This window comes from Tyto alba, unplaced genomic scaffold (assembly GCF_018691265.1).
Source record: "Tyto alba isolate M040663 unplaced genomic scaffold, T.alba_DEE_v4.0 Super-Scaffold_27, whole genome shotgun sequence".
NCBI lineage: Eukaryota > Metazoa > Chordata > Aves > Strigiformes > Tytonidae > Tyto > Tyto alba.
Window position 1 is genome coordinate 2406761 of NW_024881301.1, and position 15866 is coordinate 2422626.

The following is a 15866-nucleotide window of genomic DNA, read 5'->3' on the forward strand; positions in this document are numbered from 1 at the left end:
GATGTTTTTAATACCAGATAAAAAATTTTGGGCAAACTGTGTGGCTTGCTGTACTGTTCAGTGGGGTAAGCAAAAGGTGCTGATGCGGTCATGTACACATCTTCACTTTAAACGCCCGGTGGGCTCTTATTTCAATAGCTAACGTTACTCCTTCATTAATTTGCAGAAATGCTAGACGTGCAGAAACAGTTACATCTTTCAGAAGCAGGGAAAGCAGTGTTCCAGACGACCTGCTGCGGTAAGTGTGCTGGTAGTGACTGCACGTTGCGAAACGAATGTCGGTGTTTTACCCGTATGCGACAAGTGACCTCTGTTTTGTTAAGGCGAGCCTTTGTGAAAATGAGTACATCTCCCGAAACCTTCCTGTCTCTGCGGTCCCATTTTGCCAGCTCTCATGCACTGATGTGCATCAGCCACTGGATACTTGGTATTGGGGACAGACATCTGTCCAACTTCATGATTAACAAGGAGACAGGCGGCATGGTGGGAATAGACTTTGGATGTGCGTTTGGCTCAGCTACACAGGTATTTGTTTTCTAACTAATTTGTTCCAGCTTTTGCGTTTATTATGTGCAATTACATGTGTATTCTCAATACTGAATGTGATGCTCCTCATTTGCCATTGTTCTGATGCAAAATACTTTTTACAAGTTATTTCTAGTTAGTAGAGTACAGTCTCTATGTCCTGATATTCTCAGTCCAGCAGGGAGCTATAGAGTGTGGAGAGTCTATATGGTGGTGTTTTGTTGTAGTTCACCCATGCTTTCAACCACTATCACTAAATATGCATGACTAGAGAGCTTTGATGTCACAACTTAGTCCTGTTCTACCGTGTTGCATGTTGTTTTCAGTTAAGCGGCAAAGAGCCTTTCAAAGCTTAGAACAAAATACTTACTTCTAATTCTTCTGTTCCAAGGCTTCTTAATTCTTGTTTTCTTCTGACTGTCCTTCCCCTTGGCTAGTTTTTGCCAGTGCCAGAGTTGATGCCTTTTCGTCTGACTCGCCAGTTTGTTAATCTGATGATGCCAGTGAAAGAGTGGGGTCTCATTTACAGTGTGATGGTGCATACCCTGAGGGCTTATCGTGGAGATCCTGATCTCCTCATCAGCACAATGGATGTATTCGTAAAAGAGCCTTCTTTGGACTGGAAGGTGGGATTTTTTCCTCTTTTCTGCCTGTGAAAATTCTTTAACTGTGATAAGGGTAAAAACTGATCACAAAGGAAGTGTTGTGGGTATCTCTTGATCATGTTGTCACGGCAGCAGCATAAATATTTTCAGCTTTTTACATTGAGCTTCTTGAATTAACAACACTGTATGTATCAGACTAATAATTACAGAGAAAAAATCTGAAACTAGTTACACTTCCATAACTCCAGTTGTAAATTAAATTTTGAGTCCTAGTCAGACTAGCTGTCATCTCACTGCTTTGGCCTCCATTGCATCTGCAGTTAAAAGTTACTGGCTTGACTTGCTATGGTCTGGTGGCTTAAAGGTCTTTTTTTAAGTATATGATTTATGATAAATGGGGCAAACTTGTTTTCTCTTCAGAACTTTGAACAAAGACAGCTGAAAAAAGGAGGCACGTGGATTAAGGATATAAACACATCTGAAGTAAACTGGTACCCTTTGCAGAAAGTCAGCTATGTCAAACGAAAACTTACAGGTGCCAATCCAGCAGCAATCACTTGGTAAGATGCTCTCCTTTTGCTTTAAACTGCTCCACTAAGAGTTTTGGCAGTCTCCTGTGTCAGATTTAGCTCCTTTCAGATAGAATGGCAGCTAGGAAAAGAGAAGAGGCAGACAGGGCAAAATTTCAACAAACCTCCTGTCAGAATCATTTTGGTCCACATGCAAGCTTTCTGAATCACCCTGCCAGCCAAAACACCAGATATCTCCCCGTGAGTGTTCTTGCTCCAGCTCAGGCCTCCTGAGCAGTTTTACTGTTCCTGGCAACACACACATCCCCGCCCTGTAAGCCTGCTTAACTCCTCACTCCTCAGACTGCGGTTCTTTATCTTCATCTCCACAGCTTTTAAGCTAGGGGTAGTATTTAAATCAATATGCTTCTGCTGGACAGTGGCTTGAAATGGAACCTGAATGATCTGTATGGGATGCATGGAGGTAAGCTGCTTCCCAAAAACATCAAATTCAAATCTGATGGCGTTCTCAGGTTATTTATGTCAGTCTAGTCAAGCCTGGCTCAAGCCAGAATGTCTTTCAAGTTCAGTTAAAGTACAATTAATCCCTTCCATCCTCTTTTAAAAAGACATTTTGGATTAATCAAGGTAAAAAAAAAAAAAAAGGCAAAGAAAGCAAGCCTGTTTTAAAACCGTACAAATACTGAAAAGTGCAGGACTTGGGAGGAGTCCCTTTTGTGGTCAAGGCTGAACTGCAAAAGGCAGGAAAATACTTCTTGCAGACTCAAATCAGCAGGGCAGGTAAGGAGATAATAGCTTGGATGTAAAGTGCTGCATCCTTCTTTCAGTTGGAGACCTTTGACAAGACTGAAATATTCATGGTAAATATTCACTAGCAAAGGACACCTGAAATTGTCAGTCTTCACTGGCCAGGCCTTCTACAGCTATTGAGCAGTCTGCACATCTTGAAAAATAAAGCTGCAGGAACTGTGTTCAAGTACTGTTTCATATTTAAAAATCCATCTCAGATTTTTTGCTTGTTTGTTTTAGTAAGAGTTTATTTTTGTGTTCTCCATTTCAGTGAAGAACTACGCCTGGGCCATGAGAAGTCGCCTTATTACAGTGATTTTGCAGCTGTGGCTCGTGGTGACACTGATCAGAATATCAGGGCCAAAGAGCCCGAGGACGGGCTTTCAGAAGAGACCCAAGTGAGATGCCTGATCGATCAAGCGACAGACCCCAACGTTCTTGGCAGGGTCTGGGAAGGATGGGAGCCCTGGATGTGAGGGACTGCTCCCTAAAGCCCAGCCTGCCAGGGGAACCCCTACCCTGACACACAGCAGCAACCAGAGCGGAATTTTAAGGCTGAAAAAGAAAATAAACTCTTAACCACTTTTATCGTCATTGGTTAACTAATATAGAAAATAATATTTTTTTTGTGTGTATTAATTCTGTATTCAAATGGTTAATTTTTTTTTATTGTTATACAGTGGTTCTGTAACAAAACAGCTTTATTGTCTTCATGTTAAAAACAAAGTAGAACTGGAGAGGTTTATAGAGCTTAAAGACTTATTTGAAGGGCACTAGGATCACTCAGGAAAGCACAGATCCAGACCCTGCAAACTTGTAGCATCCTTGTAGTGAAAGTCTGAGCTTCTTGTCTTTTACAGAGACGTTGACGACAATCAACTCGAAACTCTTCTGCAGACATATTATTTGTAAATAAAACTAGAAGATTTTTGTATCACCAGTAACAGTGAAGCACAGGGTAGTTTCCAGCGAGGCTTTTAATAATTATCGTAAAAGGTGTAATAAAAGTGAGTCTTTGCCCTTTCACTGCCTCCACGCTTTCCCCTCCTGCCGCCGTGGCGAGGGGGCAGCCCCGGTCTGCTGGCACCGCTCTGCAGTGCATCTTTCAGCTGGGGAGCAGAGGACTCTGCCTCCCGGGAACGGCTCCACCAGACACCTGGCCTGGGGAGCTTGCTCGCTGAGGCCTAGTGGAGAGGGATGGAGCTTTTTTTGTTCCATCCACTTTCCAGCACCACTTACTACTTGTTACTTTCCTTCCTACTAACTACGCTCAGCTCTTTCTGTCAGTAGTATTACGAATCAAGACATTCAGAATCTTTTTATCAGACTTTTATTAATTAAAAACATTGTTCAGCTGTGCGTTTGTAGAGGAAACATCTGTTTAAAAATAAAACTTCAGGTGCATACCTCAGTTCAAAAGTTAATTTAGGGCACTTTAATCACACTTTAATTACCCAGTTACACAGATGTTAGCTAAGGGAGAGTGTTTTTTTCATACGAGTGTGTGATACAGTCTTTTTATATACATTTCTGTAAGATGTCTTGGTGCATTTTGTTTTTTTCATGTCTGCTATCAATAAAGAGGGCGGCCCCATGACTAAAGAGGGGTTAGGTGAGGCACTCGGCTTTCAAATTGTCACTCTACAAATACAAGAAAGTTAAGGCACAATAAAAAGCTAAATAAAAAGCCGAGTGGACATTTGGAACTTAAGTGGCTGCTTGTATGCGGTGTTTAATTGCACTTTTGGCACATACCTTGGATATTTACTAGGTACTTTGACCTGTACCGCAGAGGACAAAGTTTAGGCTTATAGTTTAACAGGGCTCTTCAGCAACAATGGATGTTTGTGCGCCACAGGCCTCCCTCCAGCGCCAGCCCCGGCCTCCTTGGCCTTCGGGAAGGGGCTGGAGCAGGAGCGCAGCCCGGCCCCCCCGGGGAAGGGATGGGGTGAACCCTGTCCCCAGCCATCCTCTCCCTTCAGTCCAGGCCCTCAGGCCGGGGGCCAAATAACCCTGGCAGTGCAGAAGAGCTTCGAGCGTGTCCATGACACTTAAAATCGATAAAAGCTCCGTTTTGAGCTTAAACTAAGTCCTATAATTGGAAGCCTCAGCTGCATCAACCCTACCAAAGTGTATTTGTCAAGCTCAAGGGTCTCAGCTAAGGAACAAAGCACGAAGCTGCTGGGTTTTCATGAGCAGAAGCGCATCCTGCGCGAAGCAAGGGGAATTGCCCTCAGGGAGCTTTGCAGGAGCCTGGAAATAACCTCCAACACTGTAAATCGCGGCTGCTATCCCCAGTCCCGACCGAGGAGTGCTGCTCTCAATTAAAATACAGCAGTTGCATGGAAAGGCTGAAGCCAGCCCGTGGGGCAGCAGCAAGGAAAGTACCGATGTAACGCAAACCTCAAGTTGCTGGGCTCAGGGCTTTACGGGGCGGGTTTGTTTCCAGAAAAGCGTAAGATGATGTGCTGCTCAGAGTCAGAGGCTGCTTCAGGTCTCATGGTGCAAAACAAAACTTTGAAACTATCCACAAGTACAGCAGAATACTTCCTTCTCAGGTGAAATAACCAGCTGTGCACCGTGTCTGCAAATTCTTTAGTTGCATTGAAACAGCTATGCGAACCATTAGCACATATTCTCAGTAGGTTTTTCTCAGTGTACGGAATAATATTAACGTTTAAGCTAGTCCTTACCATCCCTGTCAATCTTGAAATTTCCCTCTAACTAAAAATAATAATACTGCTGAACACAGGAAAGCCTCGCAGCTGCAGCCTGCAGCCTCCTTTCCCAGCTGATAAAGAGGTTCCTGCGTGCTGCTTGTCCTGCTCAGGATTCTCCCCGAGTCCCCACCACCACCCCCCAATTTAAATGTTACCCTGAGGTGCCTGTGGCCAAGATGAGGTGCAGCACCAGCACACTTTAGGCACGGGAAGGAGCCTACGCGCCCTCGACAAGAACAACTCATAAGGCTCGTCTTCAGATGTGGAATAAGAAGGTTTCTGCAGCTCCTCTGGCTTCTTGCTGAAGGGTTTGGCCAGCTGCTTCCTGCAGTCAGGTAAGTGTCTATATTTAAAGACACTTCTCCCTAAACTTCATATTTTTTAAAATCAAGAAGTTAAAAATAAGGACTTATGACCACTGCTTTAAAACTCATTTGTTTTGTTGTTTTTTTTTTTCCCCTCTCGAGTACTGAGGATGAGGGTCTGCCGTGTCACTTTATTAAAACCATGTGCCTCATTCGGAAATGACCTGAGTTTTAAAAAAATTCATTTTTAGGCTAATGCTGCTTGTAAGAAATAGCACCTACACGGAAAGATCGCACCCTGGCAGCCGCCCACAGCACCGAACGGTGTCACTCAGTCTTGTAGCAAAGCTAGTAAAGAGCTACAGCTTACGTTAAACCAACAGTGTCCAGAATAGGGTGTTTGGGGGTTTTTTGTTGCAAAAAGTTTAGGGAAGGAGTGGCTGTAAGATTTGGTTACAGTTTCCACATTATTTACGGGGGTGGAGGGGGTGTTTGCTTTTTTGTTTCCTTGTTTTTTTCCTTTTCGGTGAGACAGTAGAGTAACACTCATTCTACCTGCCCATTGAACTCACAGCAGATGGTACTGTGCGAGATTTCGTTTGGTTAGGCAGAAGACGTAGGCTGTGAATTTGATCTCACGGATCTCATCCCTGCTGGAAACTCTTGGAAAACCTGTAGCAAGAAAAGGTTTAGAGCCTCCGCCAAAGAGCGTGAGAAGACGAGGCGCGCAGGGTCTGAGGTGTTTGGCTGCTGCGGCGCTTGGCCTTTTGGGAGCCTGGGCACCTGGAAGATGTAATTCAACAGCTCAGCAGCCACTGGTGCAACCGGGCAAACCCAGCCTGGGCTGGCACCACCAGGGCACAAATGCCTGCAGGGACTCGGAGCACAGAGTTTAAAAGAGCGAAAAAGAACAATCCTTTCATTCACCAGCAAGTTATTCAGCCGGTAAGAGTAGGGTGGCCGCAGGCTGGGTCAGTGCAATGAACTGAGCCAAGCGAGCACAAGTGATGAGCAAAATACTGTCACGGCCGTTCAAGAGAAGGGAGAGGCACGAGCCCTGGCAGAGGGGGGACGAGGGGGTAGGGAGGGTCTGCCCGGCAGTTAGCACGCTGCCTGACGAGAGCCAACACCGACTCCACGGGGGTACCGGTGCTCCCCGGGAGTGCGTTGGCAGGTATTTTTGGCTCTCCCCAAACAACTTGCACCTCTTCATCTGCACATCCTACTCCCTGGTCATCCCCTGAGTGCAGGTCCTGGCTTCTAGCCGTTGAATGAAACGATCATTGCACTCCTGCTTCTCCTTGGGTGGGGGGGAGGAAACCAGGCAACCCACCCCCTCATCTTTTTCCCCCTTGTCAGGTGGCTCTTTGTCACCAGCCAGCCCTCCCCCATGAAACCCAGTGCCATCAGGTGCTTCTCCTGGACAAGGTGTCCCTCCCACAGCCCTGCTCCACAGGTGCCTTACCCCAGCCCATGAACCGCATGCCCCACCTCACACACACACACTCACACACACACACCCTCCCCCAAAAGCCGGTGTCCTGCTGCAGCCCTGTAGCCCCCCGAGAGCAGAGAAAGGCTCCGTAGGCTCCGCAGGACCAGCCCAGCCCCGCTGGTCCCAGCTCCTCTGTCCCGAAAAGTCCTGCACATCTGGCTGGGTTGCCAGAGGCGACCACACGGGGAGGAGGATTAAAGCCAGGCTGGAGCGTTGCCCTGGTTCCTCGCCTTCCCTGGGTGGCCTGTCTCCCATTTATCAGGAATTTATTTTTCCATTTATCAGGAAAAACTAGTAAGAAATACAGTGTGAGTTAACTCCTGACCCTGGAGGGCTCAGGGTCCCGGTGCTTCTCTGGGACTCACAGCTGACGCTCCAGACTATTGTAAAGTTTTGTCTTTTCTCTGCCAATGTTTTCTTGTCCTTTCTCTCCAGATGGAAATGCTCCTCTTTTCTTGATTTTGAGCAGGAACCTCAAAGAGGTCTTGAAGAAATTATTCTGAAATTCAGGTGCTCAAAATGTTTCTTACTGGTGTTTAAACATACTGGATCCCAGAGGCAAGCCATGATTCGGTGGGTCAGGTACTCAGCAGGACAGGTGAGGGAATCAAGGGTTTGTCTCTGCTTCATGACTCATGAAATTACTTCTGCAGCTGGGAACAGATTCAGCTGCTGTGAGGCCAGACAAATGCACCTCAGGAGAACGTCAACATCATCCTGCCTTCAGCCCAGAGCTTTGGAAAGCAGCAACTATCACTTACCTGCTCCTGGATGCTTCACTGCAGGTGTAAGTAACACACACACACACACCCCCCCGAGGGCTTCACACCCCGAATGGCACATGGGCCGGGGGGGGGAGAGCCCTGAAACAAGCTCCTGAAATCACACATCTCGGGCTCAGCACCAAACACAACCAACTTGCCTTCCAGGGGATGGTTCTCGCCGCTTGGTTTTGGGGGGACGGGGCTGACCACGAGCTCTGATCACCTCCAGGTCCTGAAGACACTGCAAGCACAGCCTGCACCCTCCGTGGCGGGGCTGAGGTGTGACATGGGTGGCAGACAGCGGGGGTTTACCCAGGGCTCGGGTGCCGACATTTACTGAGGGATTTTGAGAATCTAATTGCCGTAGGGCAGGGTGCTCGGTGGGGGCTGGGTGACCTGGCTGGGAACTGCGACTCTTTTTTGGAGTAACACATGATGGGCATTAAACGAGACTCTTTGGGCTGGTGCAGCTGCGTGCCAGCACCATCTGATGACCAGCTGCCCTTTGGGGTATAAGGATTCCAGCGAGCTGAAAGCGTAACACAGTTCCACGTCCAGTTAATTGAGATGCTTTCCAGGACAAATCATGGTTCTATGGCTACGACAGGTGAGACGTATTTGCCCTCCAGCAAATCAACAGACCCTGTCGCAGAGCACGGGGAAGGGAGTGGGTCTCTCCACCTTCCACTCCTGAACTACCTTCCCATGCTTCATGCGGAGGAAAAAGGGTCCAGGAGCACCAAGCGACGGCCCCTGTTCCCAGCCGGGCCCGGGTGGGGGTGGCGTGGAGCTGTGTGACGTGAATGTCCCCCAGCACCGGAGGGCAGAAGGCAACAACAAGCAGAATTGGCTTTGGGGATTTTTTTTTTTTTTTTTCCTGACGATGTGGAAAAGGAAAATTGCGCTAAAAAAAGATGCAGCTCCTTCTCGTGTCACTGTCAAGTTCCGTGCTAAAGGCTCGGGTAGATAAAGGTTGCACGATCAAGCCTCTGGTGAGCAAATCAAGTTTATTTAAACACAACGTCTCCGTGGGGCGCGCTGCAAAGCAAAGCAAAGCCCCTCCACGCCCACACCTCACCTGCCGGGCAGCGCACACCCACCCCGATCCCACGAGGAGTTCACAGCCAAAGGGAGAGAGCGCGTCCCAGTCCTGTCCCAACTCTTTATGTCAAAACACGCCCCGTCGAGAAACAGCTGCGTTTCTGCAGCAGCTGCGGTAGCGGCAGACGGAGGCTGCCCGCGGCGCGGCAGCGGGGCCGGGGCACCGGCACGTCCCCCCCCCCGCTCCCCGAAAAGCCACCCCCGAGCGGCACCGAGGGCACGGCAGCGGCGGCTGAGCGCCGGGCTGGGAGCTCAGCGGCCGGGCTTAGTCATAAATCTAGCTGGGGTCTTCCGGAAAAAAAACAAAACAAAACAAAACAAAACAAAAAACCCCCAACAACAAGAAAAAAAAACAAACAACAAACAAACAAAACAACAACAAAAACAAACAAACAAAAAAAAACAAACACAAAAAAACAAACAAACAAAAACTTTAAAAAAAGCCCTAAAATTAAAAAACAAAACAAAACAAAAACCCAACTTTTTTAAAAAAATAAAAAAACTAAAATAAGATTTTTTTAAAAAAGTTTTGTTGTTGTTGTTGTTGTTTTTTATTTTCTTTTGTAATTCGGTCAGTGGAGCACCTGGGGGTGAAGCCAGGGTTTTAAAAACTCTTATGTAACTAGAAAACTTACACATTTCACGTATTTGAAATGAAAATATTTTCATTTCTCTGATACTTGCCAATTTAATAGTACTAGTTTATTGGATGCAAGGGGGGGGGGGAAGGAATGCATAATTACTTACCGTAAGATTTTAAAGCGGTTTACGTTCACGCAGACAGTGTGAAGCAGCTAAAGATGCCTTAGAGACACCCCCCCCCCTCCCCTTTCCCCACCGGAGCGTCCTGCGAGAATTCCGTGTGGGCACCCCGTCACCCGTGGCGTGGGGCGATTTACAGCCGCCCGTGCTCCAGCGGAAGGAGCGGAGCCTCGGGAGGGCGCTAGGGCGATACACAGAGACACGCGTGGGGCAGGCGGCGTCTTTCCCCGTATCGCTTCATCCGCGGACCCGCGTGCGGGGGGCGGGTGGGTCGGGGGGGGGGGGGGGGGGGAGAAGATGCTGCGTGGTGGTGGAGGGGATAAAACGAGGCTTTTCCGTGTGGAAATAAGCCGGGCAAAGGGGAAAACACGCTCAAGCGGAGTGATGCAGCGGGAATAGGGGGACGGTGCCGGCGTCGGGGCAGCCCTCACTGCGGGGGGACGGGAGGGTGCGGGGAGGGGGCAGGCGCCCCTTTGGGCGCCTGCCCCCTCCCCGCACCCTCCCGTCCCCCCGAGGGGGGCCGGCCCCGCCGGCAGCCAACCTCCGCCGGGAGGTGGCAGCTCTCCGCGGCCGGAGCCCTGCCTCCGCGGCCGCGCACCCCACCCGCTCCCGCCCCCGGGTCCTCGGGGGGTGCCGGGAACACTCGTTACTCGTCGGGGCAGGAGGCGGGGCCGGCGCCGTATAAGAAGGGACCGAGCGGGCGTTTCGCTCCCAGGTCCAGAGACGCCTTGTCCCATCCCCGCCTCCCACCGCCGAGCGCGGCGTGACACCCACCCTCCTCCTCCTCCTCTTCCTCCTCCTCCTCCTTCCCAGCCCGGATCGGCCCCCTCGGGGAAGGCGAGGCGACGGCGGGACGGCACCCGGAGCACCAGTCCCAGCAGCGGCAGCAGCAGCAGCCCCGCTCCCCACCTGCCCGTGGCGGAGCCCGGAGCCGCGATCGTCGCGGATCAGCGGTTGGTGCCCGGAGCCCCATCGCCGCGGCCGAGCGGCGCCGCGTCCCGCTCGCCCATGAGCGCCGCCGCTCTCTACAGCCTGGACTCCCCGGCATGTTATAAGAGCTGGTGCCTGGAGCCCGCCAACTTCTACGACGCCAAGGTGGGCAGCGGCGGCGGGCCGGGCCCCGCCTGCAAGCCGGGGGGCCGCGGGATGAGCGGCGAGGAGGCGGGGGGCGGGCTGGGGGGCAGCGGCACCAACCTGGCGGAGCTGAGCGCCGCCGCCCCGGCCATGTACGAGGACGAGAGCGCCATCGACTTCAGCTCCTACATTGACTCCATGTCGGCCGTGCCCAACCTGGAGCTCTGCAACGACGAGCTCTTCGCCGACCTCTTCAACAGCAACCACAAGCCGGAGCGGGGCGGGGACTACGGCGAGTATTTGCCGCCGGGCGGCGGGGCCGGCCGCGACCCCGCCAAGGACCTCGGCGCTGCCATGACCACCCTGCTGGGCGCCGAGCCCCGCACCGCCTCCTCCTCCTCCTCCTCCTCCTCCTCTTCCTCCTCCTCCTCCTCCTCCTCCTCCCGCGGCGCCCTGAAGCAGGAGCCGGACTGGAGCGACAGCGACCTCTCCTCCTCGCTGCTGCCCTCGCAGATCGCCACCTGCGCCCAGACCATCATGAACCTGAGCGGGCAGCCCACGCCGCCCACCTCCCCCGAGCCGCCGGGCAGCAGCTCCCCCTCCAGCTGCAGCACCCGCTCCCCGGGCCCCGCCGCCAAACCCCCCGTGGCCGTGGCCGTGGCCGTGGCGGCGCAGGTCGTCCCGCCGGCCGCCGGCGGGAAGGAGCGCGGCGGGAAGAAGTGCGTGGACAGGTTTAGCCCCGAGTACCGGCAGCGCCGGGAGCGCAACAACATCGCGGTGCGCAAGAGCCGCGACAAGGCGAAGCGGCGCAACCAGGAGATGCAGCAGAAGCTGCTGGAGCTCTCGGCCGAGAACGAGAAGCTGCACAAGAAGATCGAGCAGCTCACCCGGGACTTGACCAGCCTCCGGCACTTCTTCAAGCAGCTGCCCAGCGCCTCCTTCCTGCAGCCCGGCTCGGGCACCGACTGCCGGTAACCGCGGGGGGAGCGGGACGGACAGACGGACTCCGGGAGACCGTGGATAAATACCTCAGAGGGCCGGGCCGGGCCTGGCCGCGCCGCGGGGCCCCGGGCCGGCCGCGGGGAGGAGGCGCGAAGCCGCGGCGGGACCCGCCGCCCGGGTGGTGTAGCGACGTGGGGCGAGGATGCCCGGGTCTTCCACCACGGAACTTGCAAAAAAGAAAAAAAAAAAAAAAAAAGGAAAAAAAGCTAAATATATATATATATATTTTCTTCTCTCCCCTTAAATTATTTTTGTAATGGTAGTTGTCGTCTTTTCTACATTTTACTCATACCGATGCAGCTATGGTACATCTGTTAAAATGATTCAAAACCCATGTATTTTAGACAGTAGGATATAAAAAAAAAAAAAAAGACTGAGCATGCTCGACCTTTTATATGCATTTTTACAGCATTTCTAAGAATAATAAAAAAAACAAAACCAAAAAATTTAAATCTACCCTGCTCTCGTTTGCTCTGTGTCTTGAAAGCAGCGGGGGAAGTTGCACTTCCCAGGAGCTGCTGCCAACGGGGGGGGAGCGGGGGGGGGTGCCAGCCCCTGACACGGTGAGGTGAGGACAAGGGGGGGGGGTGTGAGGTGCACCGGCATTTGTTGTTTTTTTTTTTTGTCTGTTTTGTTTTGTTTTTAAAGCAGCCGAGGGGCAACGCGCTGGTGGGGGGGTTCACTGGCCCACTCGCCCACGGTCCTGCCAAAGTGCTGCTCCCCCCCCCCCCCCGGGACTCGCTGCGCTGCGCTGGGCTGCTGAGTCAGCAGTTGCCGCTGGGCCCCAGCAGCGCCTGCACTGCGGGAGGGGCTGCTCTTTGGCCAGGACTCTTGGAAACACTGCATGCAAAAAAAAAAAAATTATATATATATATATATACACACACACACATATGAACAGAAGAACACCTTTAGTTAAAATTCCTGTTAAACCACTTCAAAGCAGTTTCCACTTGGGACACTGTTAGCCGCCCCTTCGCTAACGCGCTCCTCGGGTTGAAGGAGCTGCAGTCCCGAGGCAGATGATGCTGCAGCCCGCGGGGGATGTGGCGGCGGTGCAGCTCAGTGCTCTGCAGGCCCCAGCCGACGGGCGAAGCGCGGGCAGGCAGCAACGCCACGCCGGCCGAGCGCACCTGCTGCGAGAGGTTGGGCCGCTCGTCTGAATTTTGATCGTGCTTGGTAAAGCTGAGGTTGGGTAAAGCTGAGGTTGGGTAAAGCTGAGGTTGGGTAAAGCTGAGGTTCGGTAAAGCTGAGGTTGGGTAAAGCTGAGGTTCGGTAAAGCTGAGGTTCGGTAAAGCTGAGGTTCGGTAAAGCTGAGGTTCGGTAAAGCTGAGGTTTTGTAAAGCTGAGGTTGGGTAAAGCTGAGGTTGGGTAAAGCTGAGGGCGGCTGTAGGGCGCTGGCAGAAAAACGCCCTGGCAGCCGGTGCTTCCCAAGAGAGAGAGAAATCCCGATGGTTTCGAAGCGGTGACCCCGGTCACGTGCGGGGCAGGAATGGGCTGGCGACCCCTTCTTCCTTACAGGTGAGAAACACTTGGAAGAGGGGGGGAAAGGGGGATTCAAAAGCTGGGTCATTCCTTCGGTAACGGGGGTGTCCAGAAGACTTCCCATGATTGGCCTCGGCCGCAGGAACGACTTCGGCAGCGACGAGTTCGCTCTCCCTTTTCTGCCGCGCAATCGCGCACGGGGACCTGCACCAAACCACTCACTCCTGACCTGTACGGGCTTTTTAAATAACCAGGAAGGGGGAAAAAAAAATCTAAACTCTGACTGAACTCTTACATCAATTCTTGCATTTTAAACTATGCACATTCGGGAAGATTTTGGTATTATTTATCTGCTCTGTAATGCATGTCTCCGTAGAGTCAGGGTGAGGATAGTTAGGTGGCCTACAAAGCAGTTTGCTCGTCACCCGAAACCGTCTAATGAAGCAGCTGCTTTGTGGGAAGCGGCAGATAACACGGTACTTCTATGCTTAGAGACCAGTTAGCTGTAAAACATTAACTTTATATACGCTTAACACTTCAAAATATAATCTTTGTTCAAATCTCCATCTTTATAACGTTTATTGCAAGGTGATAACAAATGCTACAACTCAGAACTCGCGCACAACGCGGTGTTTTGCGGCCGGCGGTACGTCTGGAATCCGCTGATAAAACTCAGCTTAGACCAATGTTCACCACCTAGAGCAAGGTGTTTATTTCAAAAATATCAGCAAAGTATTTTCCATCTACGCATAATAAATACCGTATTATTAAAAAAACTCACAACCATTCAAAACTCCAGAACAAGATGCTTTACATACATAAACAGCAAACACGCCAAGGAACTGCATTTGTAAATTCTGAACTGATCCGAAAAGGACGAGGTCAGGAAGTCAAACAGATTTTTTTGAAATGGCTTTTTTTCAGCACTAGCACAATGTGCTTTGTAAATCACAGTTTTAATAAACTATCGTAATACTTATCATTACTTGCATTACACATTATCTGTGGCACTAGTTAACAGATAACCACATTACAAAGTCCACAGATACTGTGGTAGCTGACTAGAGTTCAGCTCAGTGCCTCGCTGCTGCTTCCAGCAGAACAATTTCCTCCAGTGCAACACAGTTGGGGTGGCTGGAGACGGAGTGGACGTAGCAGTTCAATAACCCCACCTCCTTTCCCAGCACGCTCTGCACCTCATAACTCTGCAGTGATAAAAGCATGTTGATTAAAACAAACAGTCCTGGACGTTCTGTTCTAAGCAGCATTCAGCTCGGAAGATGCAGGGTGTAAGGTCCTCTTCCAATAGACAATTTTTTTTTAAGGACTCAGAAAGAAAGGTGTATTAGAACTGATGGGAAGAATTAATGCATTAGATTTTCAATAATTAGATCTCACTCCTGCTTAAAAGTGCTGCTTCCCTACCAGGCTTTTAAAAATGAGCTGGTTTAAAAAAAAAACAAACAAACAAAAAACAACAAAACCAACAAAAGCTACTGTGACTTTGAACTCAACTTTGCTGAGGCATAACCTACATGTACTCCCTTTTTCTAGCTTTCTGACACCTGCAGGGATTCACATGTGCTAGCAATGTGTATATACATATTATATATCGATTACCTTCGCCAACAGATCCACTGAAAGTATTTTGTAACTCTTTTTACTCCCCTCCCCATGTTTAACCTGGTGTTGGATCGCGCATCGTTTATGATCACCGGCACCTACACAGTCCCCCCCGGTTTAACCATCCGACCGGCAGTTCACCCACGCGAGCTGCGCCCGAGTGCACTGCAAAGGCCGTATTCTGCGTGGAGGAGAGGGATGCGAGGCCGGGATGAGCTCTCTAAGATGAGGGAGCACGTTGCCAGGGGAACTGGTAACACGGATAGCCGGTAGCTGGCCCGAAGGCTGGGTTCCTGTCTCGGCGTTACATCCATTCCTCTCCTCGATGGGACCTGCCTACGACCAGCCTCTGAGCATGGCCCGGCTGTCAGCTGGGCTCTGCATTTGGACAGCTATGTGACACCCACGTCTATTGCTGGATTCAAGGTATAAACAACCCTTTTTCCTTTATTTATTTATTTATTTATTTATTTATTTATTTTTATCCCCTAGATTATTTTTACCCCAGACCAGTTCTGCAGTCCGACTCGCCATGCAGCTGCACAAACAGCTGTAACAGACGGCCTGTCCCAAGGCATGGAACAAGTGGCCAGGGGCAGTGGCAACTAAACCCAGCCTCCCTGCCAGAAGAAGTGATTTCGAAGCTACACTCTTGGAAACTTTAGCAGCACTGGCAAAAAAAATGCCACCCCAAGTGGTATTTCTTGTGATTAATCTTTGTTGAGATGTGCTGCTTTTTAAAATGCAATGGTTCAGAGATGGACGTGCTTATCAAAAAAAGAGAAAAAAAATTATCCCTGGACTTCAGCTAGGGGGAAAAAAAATTTTTTTTCTAAGTTGCCAGACTTCTAAATACTAGCACTATAAAAACTGAAAGATGCAAAAGACGCTTGAATTCTAATAACTCAAAAAAGAACTATGTTTTGTCAGTCTGGAACCAAACCAGACACAGTCTGTAAAACTTAGCAAGACTTAACTGCTATTAAGAGAGCAAACATATTTTAGAAATTTCTTGTATCTCTTCGCTTAAATGAAATATACACCCTCCAGCACAAGAAAAATAATTTATGATTTCAGAGCAATGTT

The 15866-nt window shown here is 50.3% G+C and overlaps 4 protein-coding genes across 6 annotated transcripts in view; 2 read left to right on the plus strand and 2 right to left on the minus strand.

The window, feature by feature from the left end:
- The window catches only part of PRKDC (protein kinase, DNA-activated, catalytic subunit), an 86690-nt gene extending 82530 nt beyond the window's left edge, over positions 1 to 4160 (plus strand). The window contains exons 82-86 of the mRNA XM_042797855.1: positions 167 to 238; positions 324 to 525; positions 963 to 1151; positions 1551 to 1690; positions 2721 to 4160. Coding sequence (XP_042653789.1) covers positions 167 to 238; positions 324 to 525; positions 963 to 1151; positions 1551 to 1690; positions 2721 to 2925 — 808 coding nt within the window. The 3' untranslated portion in view covers positions 2926 to 4160. The remainder of the gene's footprint in view (positions 1 to 166; positions 239 to 323; positions 526 to 962; positions 1152 to 1550; positions 1691 to 2720) is intronic.
- Positions 4161 to 10291: 6131 nt separating this feature from the next.
- Positions 10292 to 12087, plus strand: CEBPD (CCAAT enhancer binding protein delta). The gene has a single exon (XM_033001065.2). The coding sequence runs from the start codon at positions 10605 to 10607 to the stop codon at positions 11643 to 11645; it is 1041 nt and encodes a 346-aa protein (XP_032856956.2). The 5' UTR covers positions 10292 to 10604; the 3' UTR covers positions 11646 to 12087.
- Positions 12088 to 12566: 479 nt separating this feature from the next.
- Positions 12567 to 13281, minus strand: LOC122153938. The gene is made up of 2 exons (XM_042798125.1): positions 13178 to 13281; positions 12567 to 13142 (listed from the first exon to the last, which is right to left on the minus strand). Exons 1-2 carry the CDS (start codon positions 13279 to 13281, stop codon positions 12584 to 12586), a joined length of 663 nt encoding a protein of 220 aa, XP_042654059.1. The 3' UTR covers positions 12567 to 12583.
- Positions 13282 to 13845: 564 nt separating this feature from the next.
- Positions 13846 to 15866, minus strand: part of SPIDR (scaffold protein involved in DNA repair) — a 202912-nt gene continuing 200891 nt past the window's right edge. For all 3 annotated transcript variants that reach the window (XM_042798123.1, XM_042798122.1, XM_033001085.2), the window contains exon 20: positions 13846 to 14362. In XM_042798123.1, coding sequence (XP_042654057.1) covers positions 14231 to 14362 — 132 coding nt within the window. In that variant the 3' untranslated portion in view covers positions 13846 to 14230. The remainder of the gene's footprint in view (positions 14363 to 15866) is intronic.

What these genes read in the sequence shown, in the direction of transcription:
- CEBPD (XM_033001065.2), top strand. Translation starts at nt 10,605, where the DNA reads ATGAGCGCCGCCGCTCTCTACAGCCTGGACTCCCCGGCATGTTATAAG.
- LOC122153938 (XM_042798125.1), bottom strand. Translation starts at nt 13,281, where the DNA reads ATGGGAAGTCTTCTGGACACCCCCGTTACCGAAGGAATGACCCAGCTT. An exon ending in TCACCTGTAAGGAAGAAGGG is followed by an intron (nt 13,143 to 13,177) that starts GTCGCCAGCCCA and finishes CACGTGACCGGG; the next exon opens with GTCACCGCTTCGAAACCATC.